Source organism: Scyliorhinus torazame, chromosome 8 (assembly GCF_047496885.1).
Source record: "Scyliorhinus torazame isolate Kashiwa2021f chromosome 8, sScyTor2.1, whole genome shotgun sequence".
NCBI lineage: Eukaryota > Metazoa > Chordata > Chondrichthyes > Carcharhiniformes > Scyliorhinidae > Scyliorhinus > Scyliorhinus torazame.
In genome coordinates, this window is record NC_092714.1 from 179,078,007 (window position 1) to 179,094,121 (window position 16,115).

Genomic DNA, 16,115 nt, shown 5'->3' on the forward strand with positions numbered 1-16,115 from the left:
TGCTAATCACTGCGCCACCCTGCTGCCCTAACAGTGAAATAAAATAATAAATGTTATTGTCCATATATTGCTCGTACCTTATTACTGACCTGGAACAAATAAAATGTTGAGACCCTGAAAATTCACTATTGAAGCCCAGTTTAAAAGGGAATGGCTTAAAAGGACTAGTGAGGAGCTCAATAATAAGTATTTATAAGGAGGATACAGTATGGTAACGTTCTTACCAACAGCACAAACATACCTACCAGGAAAATCAAATAATGGTAATTTTATACCAGTGGAATGGTGTTGTAGCCAATTGTCTTGCAAAAATATCTTATTGCAACTTACTTGCGCTGTCTTAAACTTGTTTGCGAAGAAGGATCGTTATTTTCTTCCTTTGTCTTGCAGAGAATCAGCACAGCCAGCGGCGATGGAAGGCACTACTGCTATCCTCATTTCACATGCGCAGTGGATACCGAGAATATCCGCAGGGTGTTCAATGACTGTAGGGACATTATTCAACGTATGCACCTTCGTCAGTATGAGTTATTGTGATGGAGAGCACTTGTCTTTGTGTCTTGGACTCTTTATTCCTCATTTAACTTGCCCACACAGGGTGGAAGAGAACTGGTGCAGTCTCTCTCCGAATGCACCCCTCCACTTTTTCCCCACTGGACAACAGCAGAACTTCTTGCTTGCCTCTGTCCCCTGGACAGTGCGAGATGGCATCACCTAAATGGCCATTTCCATGTGGGTTTCCCTACTACTTTAACAAAACCGAGAAACAAAGCAAAACACCCTGAACAAGGAGTACTTGAAGGATTTAAAAAAGACTAAAACAAAACAAAAACCTGCACACAATTGGGAAAACCTGTTCCAGGGTAATCAACGCTGTTGTGGGTTCATAATATCGATCTTGTATCCATTCACAGCAACAGAAAAATGCGAAGGTGCCAAGTCCATGCTGAAGACTAGACCTCCTCTGATGTTATCCAGGCCTGACAGGGTGTGGAATGGAGATGCTGAATTCCTGCAGATCTGAACAGTGCAAAAAATAGAGAGAAATCTGATAAAGCCCCACTGCTTTTTAGAGGGGAGTTTTCAAAACAAAAAATAAAGTCTGGCAGTCCTTGGACCTAGAGCGTGATGAACTGCTTTTGGCCTGTGATTGTAGAAAGAATTAACCACACACACTGTTTTAGTTCTCCACAGATGAACCTTTCAGCTTTGTTTATTAACTGGACTTTGGTCCAACTATTTTTGTTTCCTGTCTCTTCTGGCTTCACCTCTTCCCTTCCCCTTCATTCCTCTTCTCTACCCTCCATTTTTGTTTATTTTACTTCTGGATTATTATTCGTGTACAGACTGTAAAATGTATTATTTTGTACAACTTCATTGAAAATAACTTGTAGAAGATCTTTGTGCCTTGATTATGGCTGTACCTGTAAAATGAGCTAAGATGTAAGTATGTTTGATTGCACTGTACAGCTTTGTCAGCCCTATCTGCAGCACTAGCTCAAGGTAGGGAATTTATCTGTAGTTTAGTTTTTTTTTCTGGTTTATAAAGAAGGAAAAATGCTGTTTAGTATATAAAAAAAGTACAAAATTGTGCAAATTAACCACTTAAGAAGTGAGGTCTTTTAACAAGTGACCAGACATTGCAGCATCATTTGTTTTGTTTTTTTCATTTTAGCTTTTAACTCATTTCAGTCTATCCAAATGCAAACATGGCTTGTTTCTACATAAACCAAATTTTGCTACAAATTATAAATGTCTTTGGTCATTCATAGTCCTTTAAAAAAAAAACAAATTTAATGTAGGCATTGTATGAATATCAGTATGATCGGATGATCATCAGTAGATCTGGCTCCTCTGGTACAACCAACAGCAGGTGTACTATGTTGGTATAATTAATACAAAGCAAGGTGCAACCCCTTGTATTTGGCCTCTGAATTCCAGTTGCAAATGACATTTTTATTTCTCTTTTAATAAAGAGATATCTTAGAAAATTTTGTTTATATTTTAACTATACAGTAGCATCAAGTGAAGATGTGTGGATCTTTTTCTTAAACTTGAATAATTTATGCAAATTATATGCTCAGAACAAGTTGTGGTACAGTACAAAAAGCAAAAATCACTGTAGCAATAAGAAAGCATGTAATTTTAGTAACTACACTGCTTTATATTTTATACCTAGGTGTTTTATGTCTCTGTGAGTATGTTACTTTTTCATGTCTTAAGATTACCTGTACAATTTGTACAAAATCTAAAATTACAGTTGTAATAACAGATCTAGTACAGTGTTAGCCTATATTACTCACCTCCCCTCCCAACCTGTCTTCTCTCCTCTTTACACCCCCACTCCCCCAGTTTATTTCAGCACGCGATTAGTACTATGCATCTGTTACCCGTCACAGAAGCTATCATAAAAGCACTATTGTGATTCTGCTTCAGTGAAGATATGGATATGTCTGATAAAAGAATGTTAGGTAGATGGTAACCACTGGAAAAAAAGAGCAGGTGATTTAACATTTGGGGAGAAGTAGCTACACAATCTAGAAGTTCTAAGTTTGCAAATTTTCTGATCAATACATTCCTAATCAAGTCACAGCCTTGGCATCCCAAAATGCTTTCCAGCCAGTAAATACTTTTGAAATGTAGTTACTATTGTAATGTAGGAAACACTGTGACCTATTGCACACAGCAAGATCCCACAGAGAAATGTTAATTTTTATATTTCTCTTTCATACTAACTGAGGTATAAATATTGGCTACAACACTGTGGAGAACTCCCCTGTTCCTGTTGGAGATCCATGGGATCTTTTACACCTACCCAAGAGGCTTGAAGAGCCTCCGCTTTGTCTCAACAGAAAGCACTTTCAACAGTTTAGCACACCTTCGGCACTCTATTTGAGAGTTGATTTTGTACTCCAGCTTCTCGTGGTCTTGCACTCAGAGATGCAAGAATGCTGCCACTGACGAATTTATCAAATTAAATGGCATGACCACTGAAAACATATATTTGCAAAAGCCATACAGGACCAAGATATCCACCAAGTACCTATGTATCCTGTGCATAGAATGGGCACAGAGAGTGATCATATATTTTCTTAAGAATTTTTCCCTTTGCTTCTAACCATCAGTACATACCATGGACTTATCTACAAATCATTATACCAAAGGATGCAACAGCATTTGAAGTTGTATTGGAGTTGAGTCTTGACAAACCAAATGCTATTTCTTTTTCCTATTGCAGGTTAACTATGATATACTATCCCCACTAAATGTCCTGTTGAAGCAAATGTTCTCTTGTTTTCTTCTCATTCTCCTACTGCAGGAATGAGCAGTAGCATGGTATGGTTCCACAGACCTTATCACAAAAGAAGGTTGCCCATCTGATCTGTTATGTAAGTAGCAGAGCCAAACACAATGATGCCCTTGTCTCATGTTCCCACAGAAGCACTTTATTGTAAATGTTTACTGCAGGGGAATCCAGTTATTTTTGAATGAGCTAATTTCCCTCCCTAACTGCCAGCCAGGCGTACTCCAGTTAATTGTAACAAGTTAGCTGTTGCCTGTTGAGACCAACTAACTTGGCACTAACCAAGAATGATACCTTGTATCTTTTAGTCTGCATGGTTCACCATTTGGATAGTATGATCACTTGAAACCAAAAGGCAGCCAAAGTGATCTCCCCCAAGTGTTTTAAGTCAGCAGAATTTTCTTCGGATACATGTGAGCTGTAATTTAAAGAAAAATTGAAGTTTATGGATCTCTGCTAGAAGACTTGGTAAAATAAGACTTTTTATGTTCAAGGCACATACATCAGTAAGCCAGTGATGTGTGGTGGAATGCTGGTCTCTAATGAGAGATTCAGAACAGAAAGAAGGGGAATGATCTTTTGGGTATGGCTAGTTCTATACTTGTCTCATTCTGTAGGTTCTGTGTGTAGAATCTCGCTGTAGTTTGATCATGAATCATTTCAGAACAAGGTTAGTTTGGCCAGTTCCAATATCATCCATAGATGATTGGGGAAGGTTCAAACCAGAGGCCTCCAGAACTTCCACTACTCTGTAAAAGAGCTTAATAGGCTTCCTTGATAACTCATTAAATACATTTGTCATGTGCTTACGGTGTTAGTTTTATCCCTCGTCTGTGATGCTTCCAGACCAAGGCAAGAAATAAATACATTTCTCAGTTCAGAGCGGGAATGGGAAGAATAAACTAAGGTTCTCATTTTTGATAAATATGAGATAATGTATTTTGATAGGAAGCATATACTTATTACTTGGAAGGTTCAAGTTGAAATGGGGTAGAGGAGCAAAGGAATCTCCGATGTCAAATACATCAGTCACAAAACGTTGTGCCACAGGTTGGCAAGGCCACTTTTTAAAAAAGCAAACCAGCACTAGACTTTATTTCTAGAGGGATAGAATTGAAAAATTAGGGAAGTTATGCTATGTTAGACTACACTTCATTTCTGCTCAATATAGTATTGAAAGAATAGGGAGGCAGTGGAGAGGATGCAGGAAAGGTTTATGAAGATGATACCATAAAGGTATGGGTATCCGTATACGCAAAGAATTGACAGGCTAGGTCTCTTCCCATGAGAAAAGGCTGACAGGTGATCTTAATAGAGCGCTTCAAAATTATGATTGGCATTGATCGAGTGAGTACAGAGAGAATGTTTCTTCTTGTGGGAAAAAACATAATAAGAAGTCCAAATGTAAGATTGTCATCAAGAAATACAATAGGGAATTTGGAAGAAACCGAATTCATTCTTGGCCAAAACGTGGTGAGAACGTGGAACACTACCGCAGGGAGAGGTTGAAGCATTTAGTATAGATGCATTTAAAGGGAAACAAGATAAGCATATGAGGGAGAAGGGAATTGATGTTTATGATGGTAGATTTAGATGGGGAAAAATGGGAGGAGGCTTGATTGGACACCGGCATGGGATGGTTGGACAGAATGGCTGGTTTCTTATGTAATGATCACGACCCTATGGTTCATGTGCGGAAAATATACTTGTCTTAATGGCTAGGTATTCCTTTAGACATTGCATGTAAAACAAATTCACTGGAGAGTTAGCATCATCCATTGAAATGCAACCAAGCATAATTCATTGTCTTTTAAAAGAGGTTAGAGGAGAGAATTGAGTGGTAAATAAAATTGAAGTCCCATACATTGAATGGTTCGTCTGAAGTAAATGGTGGTGTTTGTTAGATAATCTAGCATCCTTATCAATATCTAGATGTCAAGTTCTCCATAGCCTGAGGGATGTAGTGGTGGTGGTAGGAGTGACAGTGCCGCCTCACCAAAATCTACTTCCGTAGATCAGGGATAGCGACCCATTGTTGGACTTGAGTTTTCTAGGTTGAAACCTGGTATATCCAGTGTCATCAAGGTCAGTGTCTGATTTTGCCTTGAAGAAGAAACTTTGATGCTGGAATATGCCAAATAAATGCTTAATGTGATTTTGGCTATTTTGCCAAATGCTGGGAGAGAGCTCTCTGGGATAATTCAAACAGAACTAACTAACCTATACTTCAGCCCATTTAAGAGTGCCAGTTACTCAAGAAAAGCGTTGTTGTCATAATTTTGCAATCTTCTGTCTCCAAGCTCATCATTTAGGAGACTGCAAGAAGGTAATTATCTCTAAACCACTCCTGTCTCCCTGGTAATTTCTGTTTGGGTACAGTTTCTGTCATGCTGGTTGGTAACATTTACTAAATTACAGACAATATTTATCCTGTGGACACAGTACTGAAGTCACCAATGGTCTTCTGTACAGGTATGTGGAGTCAGCCAGCAATCCTGACGCAAATTCTGGTTAAACTTATGAATTGGTTTGTGATGGGCATGTTTGTTTTGCCATTGTACTTCTTGTTCCTCATAGTCGCAAAGTAGAGAAACAGAAAATACAACATCTCCGTGAAGGTCTAGAATGGGCAGGCAACTGGCACGTTAGATTATTTTGAGTGGCACATGAGTTGATTGTCTAGGCCGAACAGCCAGAGCCACAGATCTGACAAACTGGCTTTAAAAAATCTGAACGGAGAGTCCCAGTCTTCTTAAAGCCAGTTTATCAAGTGTCAAGTTCACTTGGCTGCTGCTTTCGACCTTCAGGCGGCAGCATGGCTATGATTTCCTGTTTAACACTTGCCAGAAGGTCACTGTCCGTGTGGAGTTTGCACATTCTCCCCGTGTATTTTTTCAATAACCCCTGCCAGAAAGCCAAAGCTGCCTGAAAGTTAGCAGCAACACGGCAACTGTTGGGCGAGAGCTCTTGGTTTAAAAATGGTCAGTTAAATCCCTGAAATTTTGAACCTTGGGATGCTGTGTGGGGAGGTTGGAGGGAAAGTTATGGGGAGGGTTGGAGGGTAGTGATATGTTAGAATATCAATGTATGAGGGACCTTATTAACATTAAATGAATTACTGGCATGCAAAACCTTAGTGAATAAATAAAAACTTGGCACACCACTTAAAGGTTGCCGACCCCGATCTAAAACTTTAAATATATATTCCTTATGTCACTTGCAAAAGGTATCTGCATACCTGTATTTGTATACTGCTTTAGTATGCCGATGGCTCCAGAGTGCTTCATTTTTTAATTTATTCATTCACTGGATGTCAGCATTGCTGGCTAGGCTAACATTTGTTGTCCATCCCTAATTGTCCTTGAGCAGGTGGTGGTGAGCTGCCTTCTTGAACTGCTGCAGCCTATGTATTTTGTAGGAACACCCACAATGCTGTTGAAGAGAGTTCCAGGATTTTGGCACAGCAACAGGAGGTGACATAGTTCCAAGTCAGGATGGTGAGTGGCTTGGAAGGGAACTGCCAGGTGGTGATTTTCGGAGCATCTTCTGCACTTGTCCTAGGCATTAGAGGTCTTGGGTTTGGAAGATGAGTACTTCATGCAACAATTTGACCTATGAAATGCAGCGATTTCTGAAGGAAAAAGAGATATCGCTTTGTGTATTTCAAAAACAAGGAACAAGTATTAAACAGACTTTTACTAATCTAATTCACCAAAACTCCCATCTCACCAAATTGCAAATATGATTGGATTTTTCTAGACTCCCTTATTCAAATATAGCCTTTCAGAATTTCAACTCTGGGAAACTAAGAGCAAGTTACCAATCTACAAATACTTGCCTTGAACATCAAGCAGCATATGGCACAGAGATCTTTAGCACGGTAGCATAGTGGTTAGCACAATTGCTTCACAGCTCCAGGGTCCCAACTCCGATTCCCGGCTTGGGTCACTGCCTGTGTGGAGTCTGCACGTTCTCCCCATGTGTGCGTGGGTTTCCTCCGGGTGTTCCGGTTTCCTCCCACAGTACAAAGATGTGCAGGTTAGGTAGATTGGCCATGCTAAATTGCCCTTAGTGTTGGGTGGGGTTACTGGGTTATGGGGATAGGGTGGAGGTGTGTGCTTGGGTACGGTGCTCTTTCCAAGAGGCGGTGCAGACTCGATGGGCCGAATGGCCTGCACTGTAAATTCTAAAATAAGGGGGGGAAGAAAGACTGCAAGGATAATAGGTGAAACTGGGAAATGTACTGAGAAATTTGATCCAGGACAGCTTGACAGAAACACCAACATATTCCTAACACTATCACCACCACTTCAAAGTGATTTTTTAGATGAACTTATACTCACTGGGGAAATTATCAATGATCATTCTGGAGCAAAGCCTTAATCCTAGATAAGATGAAATTGGCACCAACAGCTTTGGAAACTCTCACTAATGGGTTGATCACTGACTAGGGTACGGTAAATGCATAAAGCTTTTTGGGAATGGTAAAGATGATGACTCCAAAGAAACCTACATCCAGGCAGTTTACATTAGATTTGTCTTCTCAAAAGAAAGACCTAAATTTACTAAACACTTTCACAACCTCTGCACATTCCAAAATGCTCTGTAACCAATTGAACTGTATTTACAGTTGTAGGAAACACAGTAATATAATAATGATTAAGTGAACCTTTTCTGGTGTTGGCTAAAGGTTAAAATTGGTGTGAGTTTCCTCCTATGAAATAATGCAATAGGATCTTCTGGATTCACGTGAGGGCAGATGGAGCCTCGGTTTAATGTTTCATCTAAAAGATGGAACCTTATGATGATTAAGATAGTTAAGATAAGCTGGGTGTTCTGGGGTTGTTTAGTCCAAGAAAGTGTAAACTTCAAGTCGAGGCAATTAGGGTCTTTAAATAATGGAATTGTTGCACAGAGACAATGTGGCTCAGCTATTTAGAGTTTCGAAGGACTAGGGATACAGATTATATAACAGAGAGCTAGGTTAGACATCAGGAGCTAATGCTAGTAGAGTTAGATCTTTGGATCCAGTTGTCAGTATGTACAGATTAGTAACACATTTTGCAATTAATTTGCATGGTGTGGGCATCGCTGGCAGTGTCAGTATTATTTGCTCACCCTTAATTGTTCTTGAGAAAGTGACCTGGCTTGAACCACTTACAATCTGTCTGAATGTACACCCAAAACTTCTGTTTGTGAGGGAGTTCCATGATTTTGGCTTAGCAACAATGATACAATAATTCCAAGTTCGAAATCATAGAATCCTTACAGTCCATTTGGCCCAAGGCGGCTGCACCAACCCTCTGAAAGAGCACCCTACCTAGCCCCATGCTCCCATCCTATCCCCATAACCCCACCTAACCTTTTGGACACCAAGGGGCAGGTTTAGCATGGCTAGTCTACCCAACCACATCTTTGGACTGTGGGAGGAAACTGGAACACCGGAGAAAACCCACGCAGATACGGGGAGAATGCAAACTCCACACAGTCACCCAACGTCGGAATCGTAGGATGGCGTGTGACTTGCAGGTGATGGTGTTCTGTGATTCTGTTGCTCTTTCCCTTTTACACATGGTAGAGTTTGCAGGATTGGAGATGCTGCTGAAGGAGTCTTGATGAGTTGCTGCAGTGCATCTGCAGATGGCACATACTTAAGCCTTGGTGTCTGGTGGTGGTCCCACTCCAGTGGCTGCTTTGACCTGGATTGTGTTGTTGGAGCAGCAGTCATCCATGAAAGTGGAGATTATTCCATTTGATTCCTGACTTGTGACTACTGGGTGGTAAAGGTGTTGGAATATCAAGAGTTGAGTCACTCGCTACAAAATACCCAGTTTCTAACCTTGTAGCCAGTGTGTGTGGCTAGTCAAGTTAAATTTTTGACACTTTCCCCCAACCACCCTGGATGTTGATAGGGAATTTAGTGATGCAATGCCATTTAATGTCAAGGTGAGATGGTTAGATTATTTCCTGTTGGAGATGATCATTACCAAGCACATGTGACACAATAATTGCCATTTAGCAGCCCAAGCTTGAATGTTGTCCAGGTCTTGCTTTGTGCAGTTAAAGGCTACTTAATTATGATTTGTGAATGGTCCTGGTCCACATCCACTGTACCATCATTGTGAACATCCCAATTATTAAAGGATGGTCATTGATAAAGCAGCTGAACATTATTACGCCCAGGACACTACCCTGAGGAACTCCAACCATGTCCTGGAGCTGAGATTATTGGACTGCAACAACTTATTCTATCTGTCAATGAAGCCTCATGAGGGGGTCTCAACACCTAATGAATTAGGTGATGACAGGGCACCGGGGGTCTACCCCAGTTGTCCATCTCCGGTAGTGTGGTTTTCACATAACTTGTTGCCACATAAGGTAACGGCGAGATCCTGGTTCAGTCTGGGCTACCCATAACAAATCGGTACATATCACGAGAATTGATTATTTCCTGATGGGTTGATGGGGCAGGTCTTGACATGTTCTGGCAGTCTGGGTTGTATATCTGACTTTTTGACTAAATCCGAATTCCCATCCTGCCTGAGGTTTGATTGCAGTTTGATTCAAAGTGCCCAATTCTTTAATTTAAAATCTCAATTTAATTGGGCTTAAAACTAGGCCATGTCCGGTCACCACAAACTATAACCATTTTCCTTGTGGAATGTTTTACCCCAATTCTCATGTACTTCAGTTTTGTTAGGTTTTCTTAATGCAAAGTGCAACAGAAAAGCAACTCACCAAGGCTCCTTTGACATTTGATCAAATGTAATCTTGATGTCAAGGGTGGTCAATTACGTCACCTCTAGAATTCGTCTGTTTTATCTTTTGACCCAAGGCTCTAATGAGTTATGGAGTTAAGTGCCCCTGGCAGAAGGCAAACTAAGCATTGGTCAGCAAGTTATTGGGGAATAGGTGCTGCTTGACAGCACTGTCAACTCCTTCCATCACTTTGCATTTGATTGAGAGTAGACTGGTTGGGGTAGTAATTGGCCAGATTGGATATGTTGTGCTTTTTATGGACAGGATGTACAAGAGCAATTTCCATTCTGATGGTGATGCCAGTGTTCTGGCTGTACTGGAGCAGCTTGGCTAGGGGTGCAGCTTGTTCTGGAGCACAAGTCTTCCGTTCTGCAGCCACGCTGATGCCGGGTCCTATGGTCTATGCTATTTCCAGTTCCTCAACAATTTTTGATTCTGTGTGGAGTGAATCAAATTGGCTGAAGATGAGCCTATGATGGTCAGGGCCTTAAAATGAGTACAAGATGGACCATCCACTCTAACACTTCTGGCTGAAGATAGTTGCAAATGCTTCGGCCTTGTGTTTTGCATTTACATGCTGTACCCCGCATCATTGAAGATGGAATATTTCTGGTGATACCTCCTCTTGTTGATTATTTAATTGCCCACCACTGGATGTGTCAAGTTCTTCATAGCTTTGATCTGTTGCATTGCTTGTGGGATCTATTAGCTACTTCGCTGTCTAGCAGGCATGTAGTCCTCCATTGTAGCTTCACCAGGTTGACCGACTACTGCTGGTGCTGCTCCTAATATATTCCTTTACGATCCTCATTGAACCAATATTGGCTTTACACCTTATTGAATCAGTGTTGGTCTCTTAGCTTGGTGGTAATGGTGGGATGATGGATATGCTGGACCACAAGGTTACAAATATACAATTAGGAACTGAAGAAGGCCATTCAGTCCTTCGAACCTGCTCCAGTATTCAATAAAAGTTCTGATGGCCACATCACCTCATGGATGTCTATTTCTGAACTGCTAGGCATGTTCTAAATCTCTCCCTGGTAATGCCACATAACACATTGTGGGAAGGTATATCCTCAGTTCAAAAGTGACATTTATTCGCCACCAGTACTGTGTGGTGGTCACTCCTACCAGAATGGTCATGGGCAAATACATCTGCAACAGCTATATTGATGAGGACAAGGTCAAATAGGTTTTTCCCTTGCTGGTTCTGCTACCACATGCGGCAGACTCAATCTGGCAGATAAGCCTTTCAAGAATCTGTCAGCTCAGTCAGTGATGATGTTACCAAGACATTCTTAGTGATAAGCAATGAAGACCTTTTCCAGAGTACATTCGTCCAAGTGGTGTTTCACATGAGAGAGTACTGATTCATCAGCTGAAGGAGGGTGGGAGGTGATTATCGGCAAGAGGATGCCTTGTCCATGTATGGTCTAATGTGAGGTTCAGCGTCAATGTTCTATTTACCTTTTCCAGTGTCCCTCCTGTATACCACTGCCACCATGTCTGGTGGTGATGGGGTAGTTTGGTACTGGTTGAAAGTTATGATTCTGTCTAGACTATTGCTTGACTAACCCATTGGTCAGCCCTTCCAATATTGGTACAGGTCTCCAGGTGCTAGTGAGGAGGACTTCACAGATTTGATTGGGCTGAGTGATTCTCTAGTTCTATTGTATCTTTTTTGTAGAGATTTGATGCAACTGGACTGTTTGCAGTGTCAAAGGAGAGTCGAGAGTCAAGTCAACCACATTGCAGCTCGTACTGGAGAGCATGTGTGCAGCATGTCAGCCAGGATGTTGCTGGGCCTGTGCTCTGCTATAGCCAACAGTTTTGCTATCACATGGAGTGAATCAAATTGGATGAAGACTGAGAGTCTATGATGGTTGGGACCTTAAGAGGATGCTGAAATGGATCATCCGCTTAACACTTTTGACAGATGATAGTTGTAAATGCTGCATCTTTGTCTTTTCCATTCCCGAGCTGTACCAGCATTTATTTACTTTTGTTCATGGGATGTCGGCGTCACTCACCAGGCCACCATTTATTGCTTATCTCTAATTGCCCTTGAGAAGATGGTAGTGAGCTGCAGCAGACCATGTGATGTAGATACACCCACAATGCTGTTAGGAAGTGAGTTCCAGAATTTTGCCCCAGGAACAGTGAATGAATGGTAATGATAGCTCCAAGTCTGGATGGTGCATTGCTTGAAGGGGAACTTGCAAATGGTCATTATTCTTTATTTATGGCTGGATTGCAGAGCTTTGATCTGACCTGATCCATTGGTTATAGAAGCTCCGCTTCTGCTGATTAGCATGCCTGTGAGAAGGGGTGAACTGTCTCCCTTCTATTACACCTCTTCGGTTGGCGACAACAAAGGTTTCAGGTTTCTTTTCATGAGGATACGCCTTTTCCAAATGTATTTAACTTTTTAATCTGTGAGCAATAAGGAGCTAATCAAACAAGGTTTTCTTGCGTCAAAGAGAGCAAATCTATCAACCATTAATTCCAAAGAAAAATAATAAAAATGTGACATAAAGCATTTGACCATCATTCAAGCCTACAGGCACATAGGAATCAGAAATAAGGGGAGTTAAAAAAGGTAAGATAATATATGGTTAATAAAATAGTCCTTTGATTGTTGTGAAGGACTAAGATTTCAACCTGTATAGTTTTTAACTAAAATATATAAAGACATGTTCTAATGCTATCTCGTTTTTAAAAACATTTTTTAAATGAGACAAAATCCTAATATGGCAGGATCAATGTCTGCCTGCGACTCTCTAACAAAAGAAGGTACCTGGCAGTATCCGGAAAACATGTGCCTCATTATCTCTGAAGATTGCGGTTTACATTGACCAAATTCAAAGAGAGCCACCTGCATTTCAAGACCCAGGCTGGCCAACCAGAACCTGCCCACCTGCTAAGACAAGGAACCCCGCAACCTTCCTTTCAATTCTTTATGAAGTCTTACAACACCAGGTTAAAGTCCAACAGGTTTGTTTCGATATCACTAGCTTTCGGAGCGTTGCTCCTTCCTCAGGTGAGGAAGGAGCAGCGCTCCGAAAGCTAGTGACATCGAAACAAATCTGTTGGACTTTAACCTGGTGTTGTAAGACTTCGTACTGTGCTCACCCCAGTCCAATGCCGGCATCTCCACATCATCAATTCTTTATGGTTGAGGTATTCAACAATCTCTGGAATCCAGATGTGGAATTAAGCACCCCTTGTAAAGCCAGAGTGGAGAGGTGGAAATCATAGACCTCCAGCCTGTGGGGCCGGTCATATTGCCTTGTGGAACTGCAAAGTCAGTCTGCCATTTTACCATCTAACTAGCAGCATCACAACCAAGAGGCTCTGGCTCAGGTTGGCTACCTGGCCCCATCTACACGGCTGGAGATTCTGTACCATCACTTACAAGATCCAATCATCTCTACATATCTATCTCATTGTGTGAAGTCAACACCACTGGAAAAGATCCACCATTGATTTTCAGCTCACAGACCTCCTTGAATGGATACCTCACTGGACTTTGATTCTGAACTCTGGAACCCACGTGAAATAGTATTTCTTTGTGGTCTCTGCACAGTAAATCTTTCTTTTCCCTTTCCCTCTTTAACTGTATGAATGCAAAGGGGGAAACTGTACAACCCTCCTCCTGCATTTTGAGTGTGTAAGTAAACTGACCCTTTGAGTTCATCCTATCTTGTGTTCACTGTGGGGTTATTTAGCACAGGGCTAAATCGCTGGCTTTGAAAGCAGACCAAGGCAGCCAGCAGCACGGTTCAATTCCCATACCAGCCTCCCCGAACAGGCGCCGTAATGTGGTGACTAGGGGCTTTTCACAGTAACTTCATTTGAAGCCTACTTGTGACAATAAGCAATTTTCATTAGAAATTGGATCACACCAAAACAGAGTTTGGGAAATACACCACATAAATAAAAGATGAAATCCTTTCTGTTTATGGGCGGGTGAGGAGTCGAGAGCTAGCTAACCTGTTCTTCTCCCCCCGCCCCACAGTCTGTAAAATTATCTTTGATGCTGCAGCTGATTTAGATTCGCTAGTTTCTTTGATGTGGTCAGATGTAGAAGATGTCGCAATTGTTATGAGATTTTTTTATTTTAAATCTTTATTGTCACAAGTAGGCTGACATTTACACTGCAATGAAGTTACTGTGAAAAGCCCCTAGTCACCACATTCCGGCGCCTGTTTGGGTACACAGAGGGAGAATTCAGAATGTCCAAATTACCTAACAGCATGTCTTTCGGGACATGTGGGAGGAAACCGGAGCACCGGTGCAAGACACAGGGAGAGCATGTAGACTGTACACAGACAGTGACCCAAGCAGGGAATCGAACTTGGGACCCTGGCGCTGTGAAGCCACAGTGCTAACCACTGTAAGATCTTGGTTCGTTGATAGGTTTCGAGTAGAGTTGGCTTCTCAAACCGGAGAGAACTCTTATTCCAAAAGAGAGAAAGCAGCTCTGCTGTTTTCCTCTGCTAAGACTTTCTTGGCCCTGCCTGTGTCACTTGCAATCTCTTTCTGGGCAGCCTTGCTTTGAAATACTTCACCCATTGTGTTGTTCCCAAGGGGTTTTGGGTGGGGTTGTCTGTGGTAGCCATTGTTTTAATATCCATTACTTTCCATTTTTAATGCCTCTTCAGGCAGTTATGATGGGTGTCAGGATTATCGGAAATTTCTCTCTCTTCACATTCCTCTGAGGGCGATTTGTTTGTTTCTCACCCTCACATTGGAATGTGGCCTCGTATTTTAAGCAGCTTGCTCTGTCTCCGTTCAAATTGCAAAACTTCCAGCCAGTCGAAAGTTGAAAAATCATATTTTCAAAAATCATGACTAGTTTCACCAGGTTGGCATCTGAGTGTCTACAATCTCAAACAGCTCAGACCTGGTAGAGATAGCAGATTTCCCTTCTCTAAAGCGCATTAGTAAACCAGATTGAATTCAGGTCAGTAATTACTGTCTTTTGGAGCACTGCTCCTTCCTCAGGTGAATGAAGAGGAAGGAGCAGTGCTCCGAAAGCTAGTGATTCGAAATAAACCTGTTGGACTTTAACCTGGTGTTGTAAGACTTCTTCAGTCCAACGCCGGCATCTCCACATCTAAGTACTCCATGACAGCTCATGGCTGACCTTTCAATGTTCTCAGTTTGCAGACCTTTGGTTCCCTGCTTTTTAAGGGTCCGTCAACTTTAGGATGGGAGTCTGTATTTTGTTTTAACTTGATGTGAATCTCTGTTCATCCACAGAGTTCTGTCAGAATATAACTGTTAGGATACTGGAACAGACCTCACCTTTTGCCAGGATATCAGATGAGAACCCCCCCAAATAACGTTTCAACTTGTAAAACTGAGGAAAAGATACTGCACCCCAGGAGTGATGACTCTGACCAATAGGTGTCTTTTATGTTGAAACAAACTTTAATTTAAACACAGAATTAACCACGATGAAATCGTTTTACAATTAACTGTTAAGCAGTTCTTAAATAAAAGGAAAATTTTTACTTCCTATCAACACCTGCCACTAATTTCAATTCAGCAACTCAATACAGTTCAAATGCCACTTATAAATAAAGTTAACAAAACAGGTTACTTGCTTATCTGTGCAGAACTTTGGAGAGTGAGACTCTTTGGTGTTACACAAGGAAGATATTAGGAACTTGGGTCCAGAAGTGGGATCGCAGATGTAGCAGGCAATTTAGGGGTTAATAGACTGAGGTATAAACTGTTAGCACAGAGTCAGAGGGATAGACCCACACCTGGCCTAAGTTACATTGTCCCATTCAGACTTCAGCTTGTCAGTGGGAATACACAGGATGCCCCTGTTCAGCAAAGGTGATCTACTAGAGGTCCATTATCCTTTGGGACACTCCTGTTTGACCAGCCATTAGCCCATTACAGAGTCTGATGGCCTCTTTTGTCCATAAATGGTAAATTAGTTGCACATCAATAGCATAGCTCTGTTCTTTCATTTAAATGGGAATGGGAAACCAAACAGCCAAGATAAATCTGATGGGTTCATGTCTGGACACCT

At 41.4% G+C, this 16,115-nt stretch overlaps 1 protein-coding gene across 2 annotated transcripts in view; it reads left to right on the plus strand.

Annotated features, from left to right (window-relative positions):
• Positions 1-1,753, plus strand: part of gnas (GNAS complex locus) — a 505,856-nt gene extending 504,103 nt beyond the window's left edge. For both annotated transcript variants that reach the window (XM_072514565.1, XM_072514567.1), the window contains exon 12: positions 391-1,753. In XM_072514565.1, the coding sequence (XP_072370666.1) occupies positions 391-537 (147 nt within the window). In that variant the 3' untranslated portion in view covers positions 538-1,753. The remainder of the gene's footprint in view (positions 1-390) is intronic.
• Positions 1,754-16,115: the final 14,362 nt, after the last annotated feature.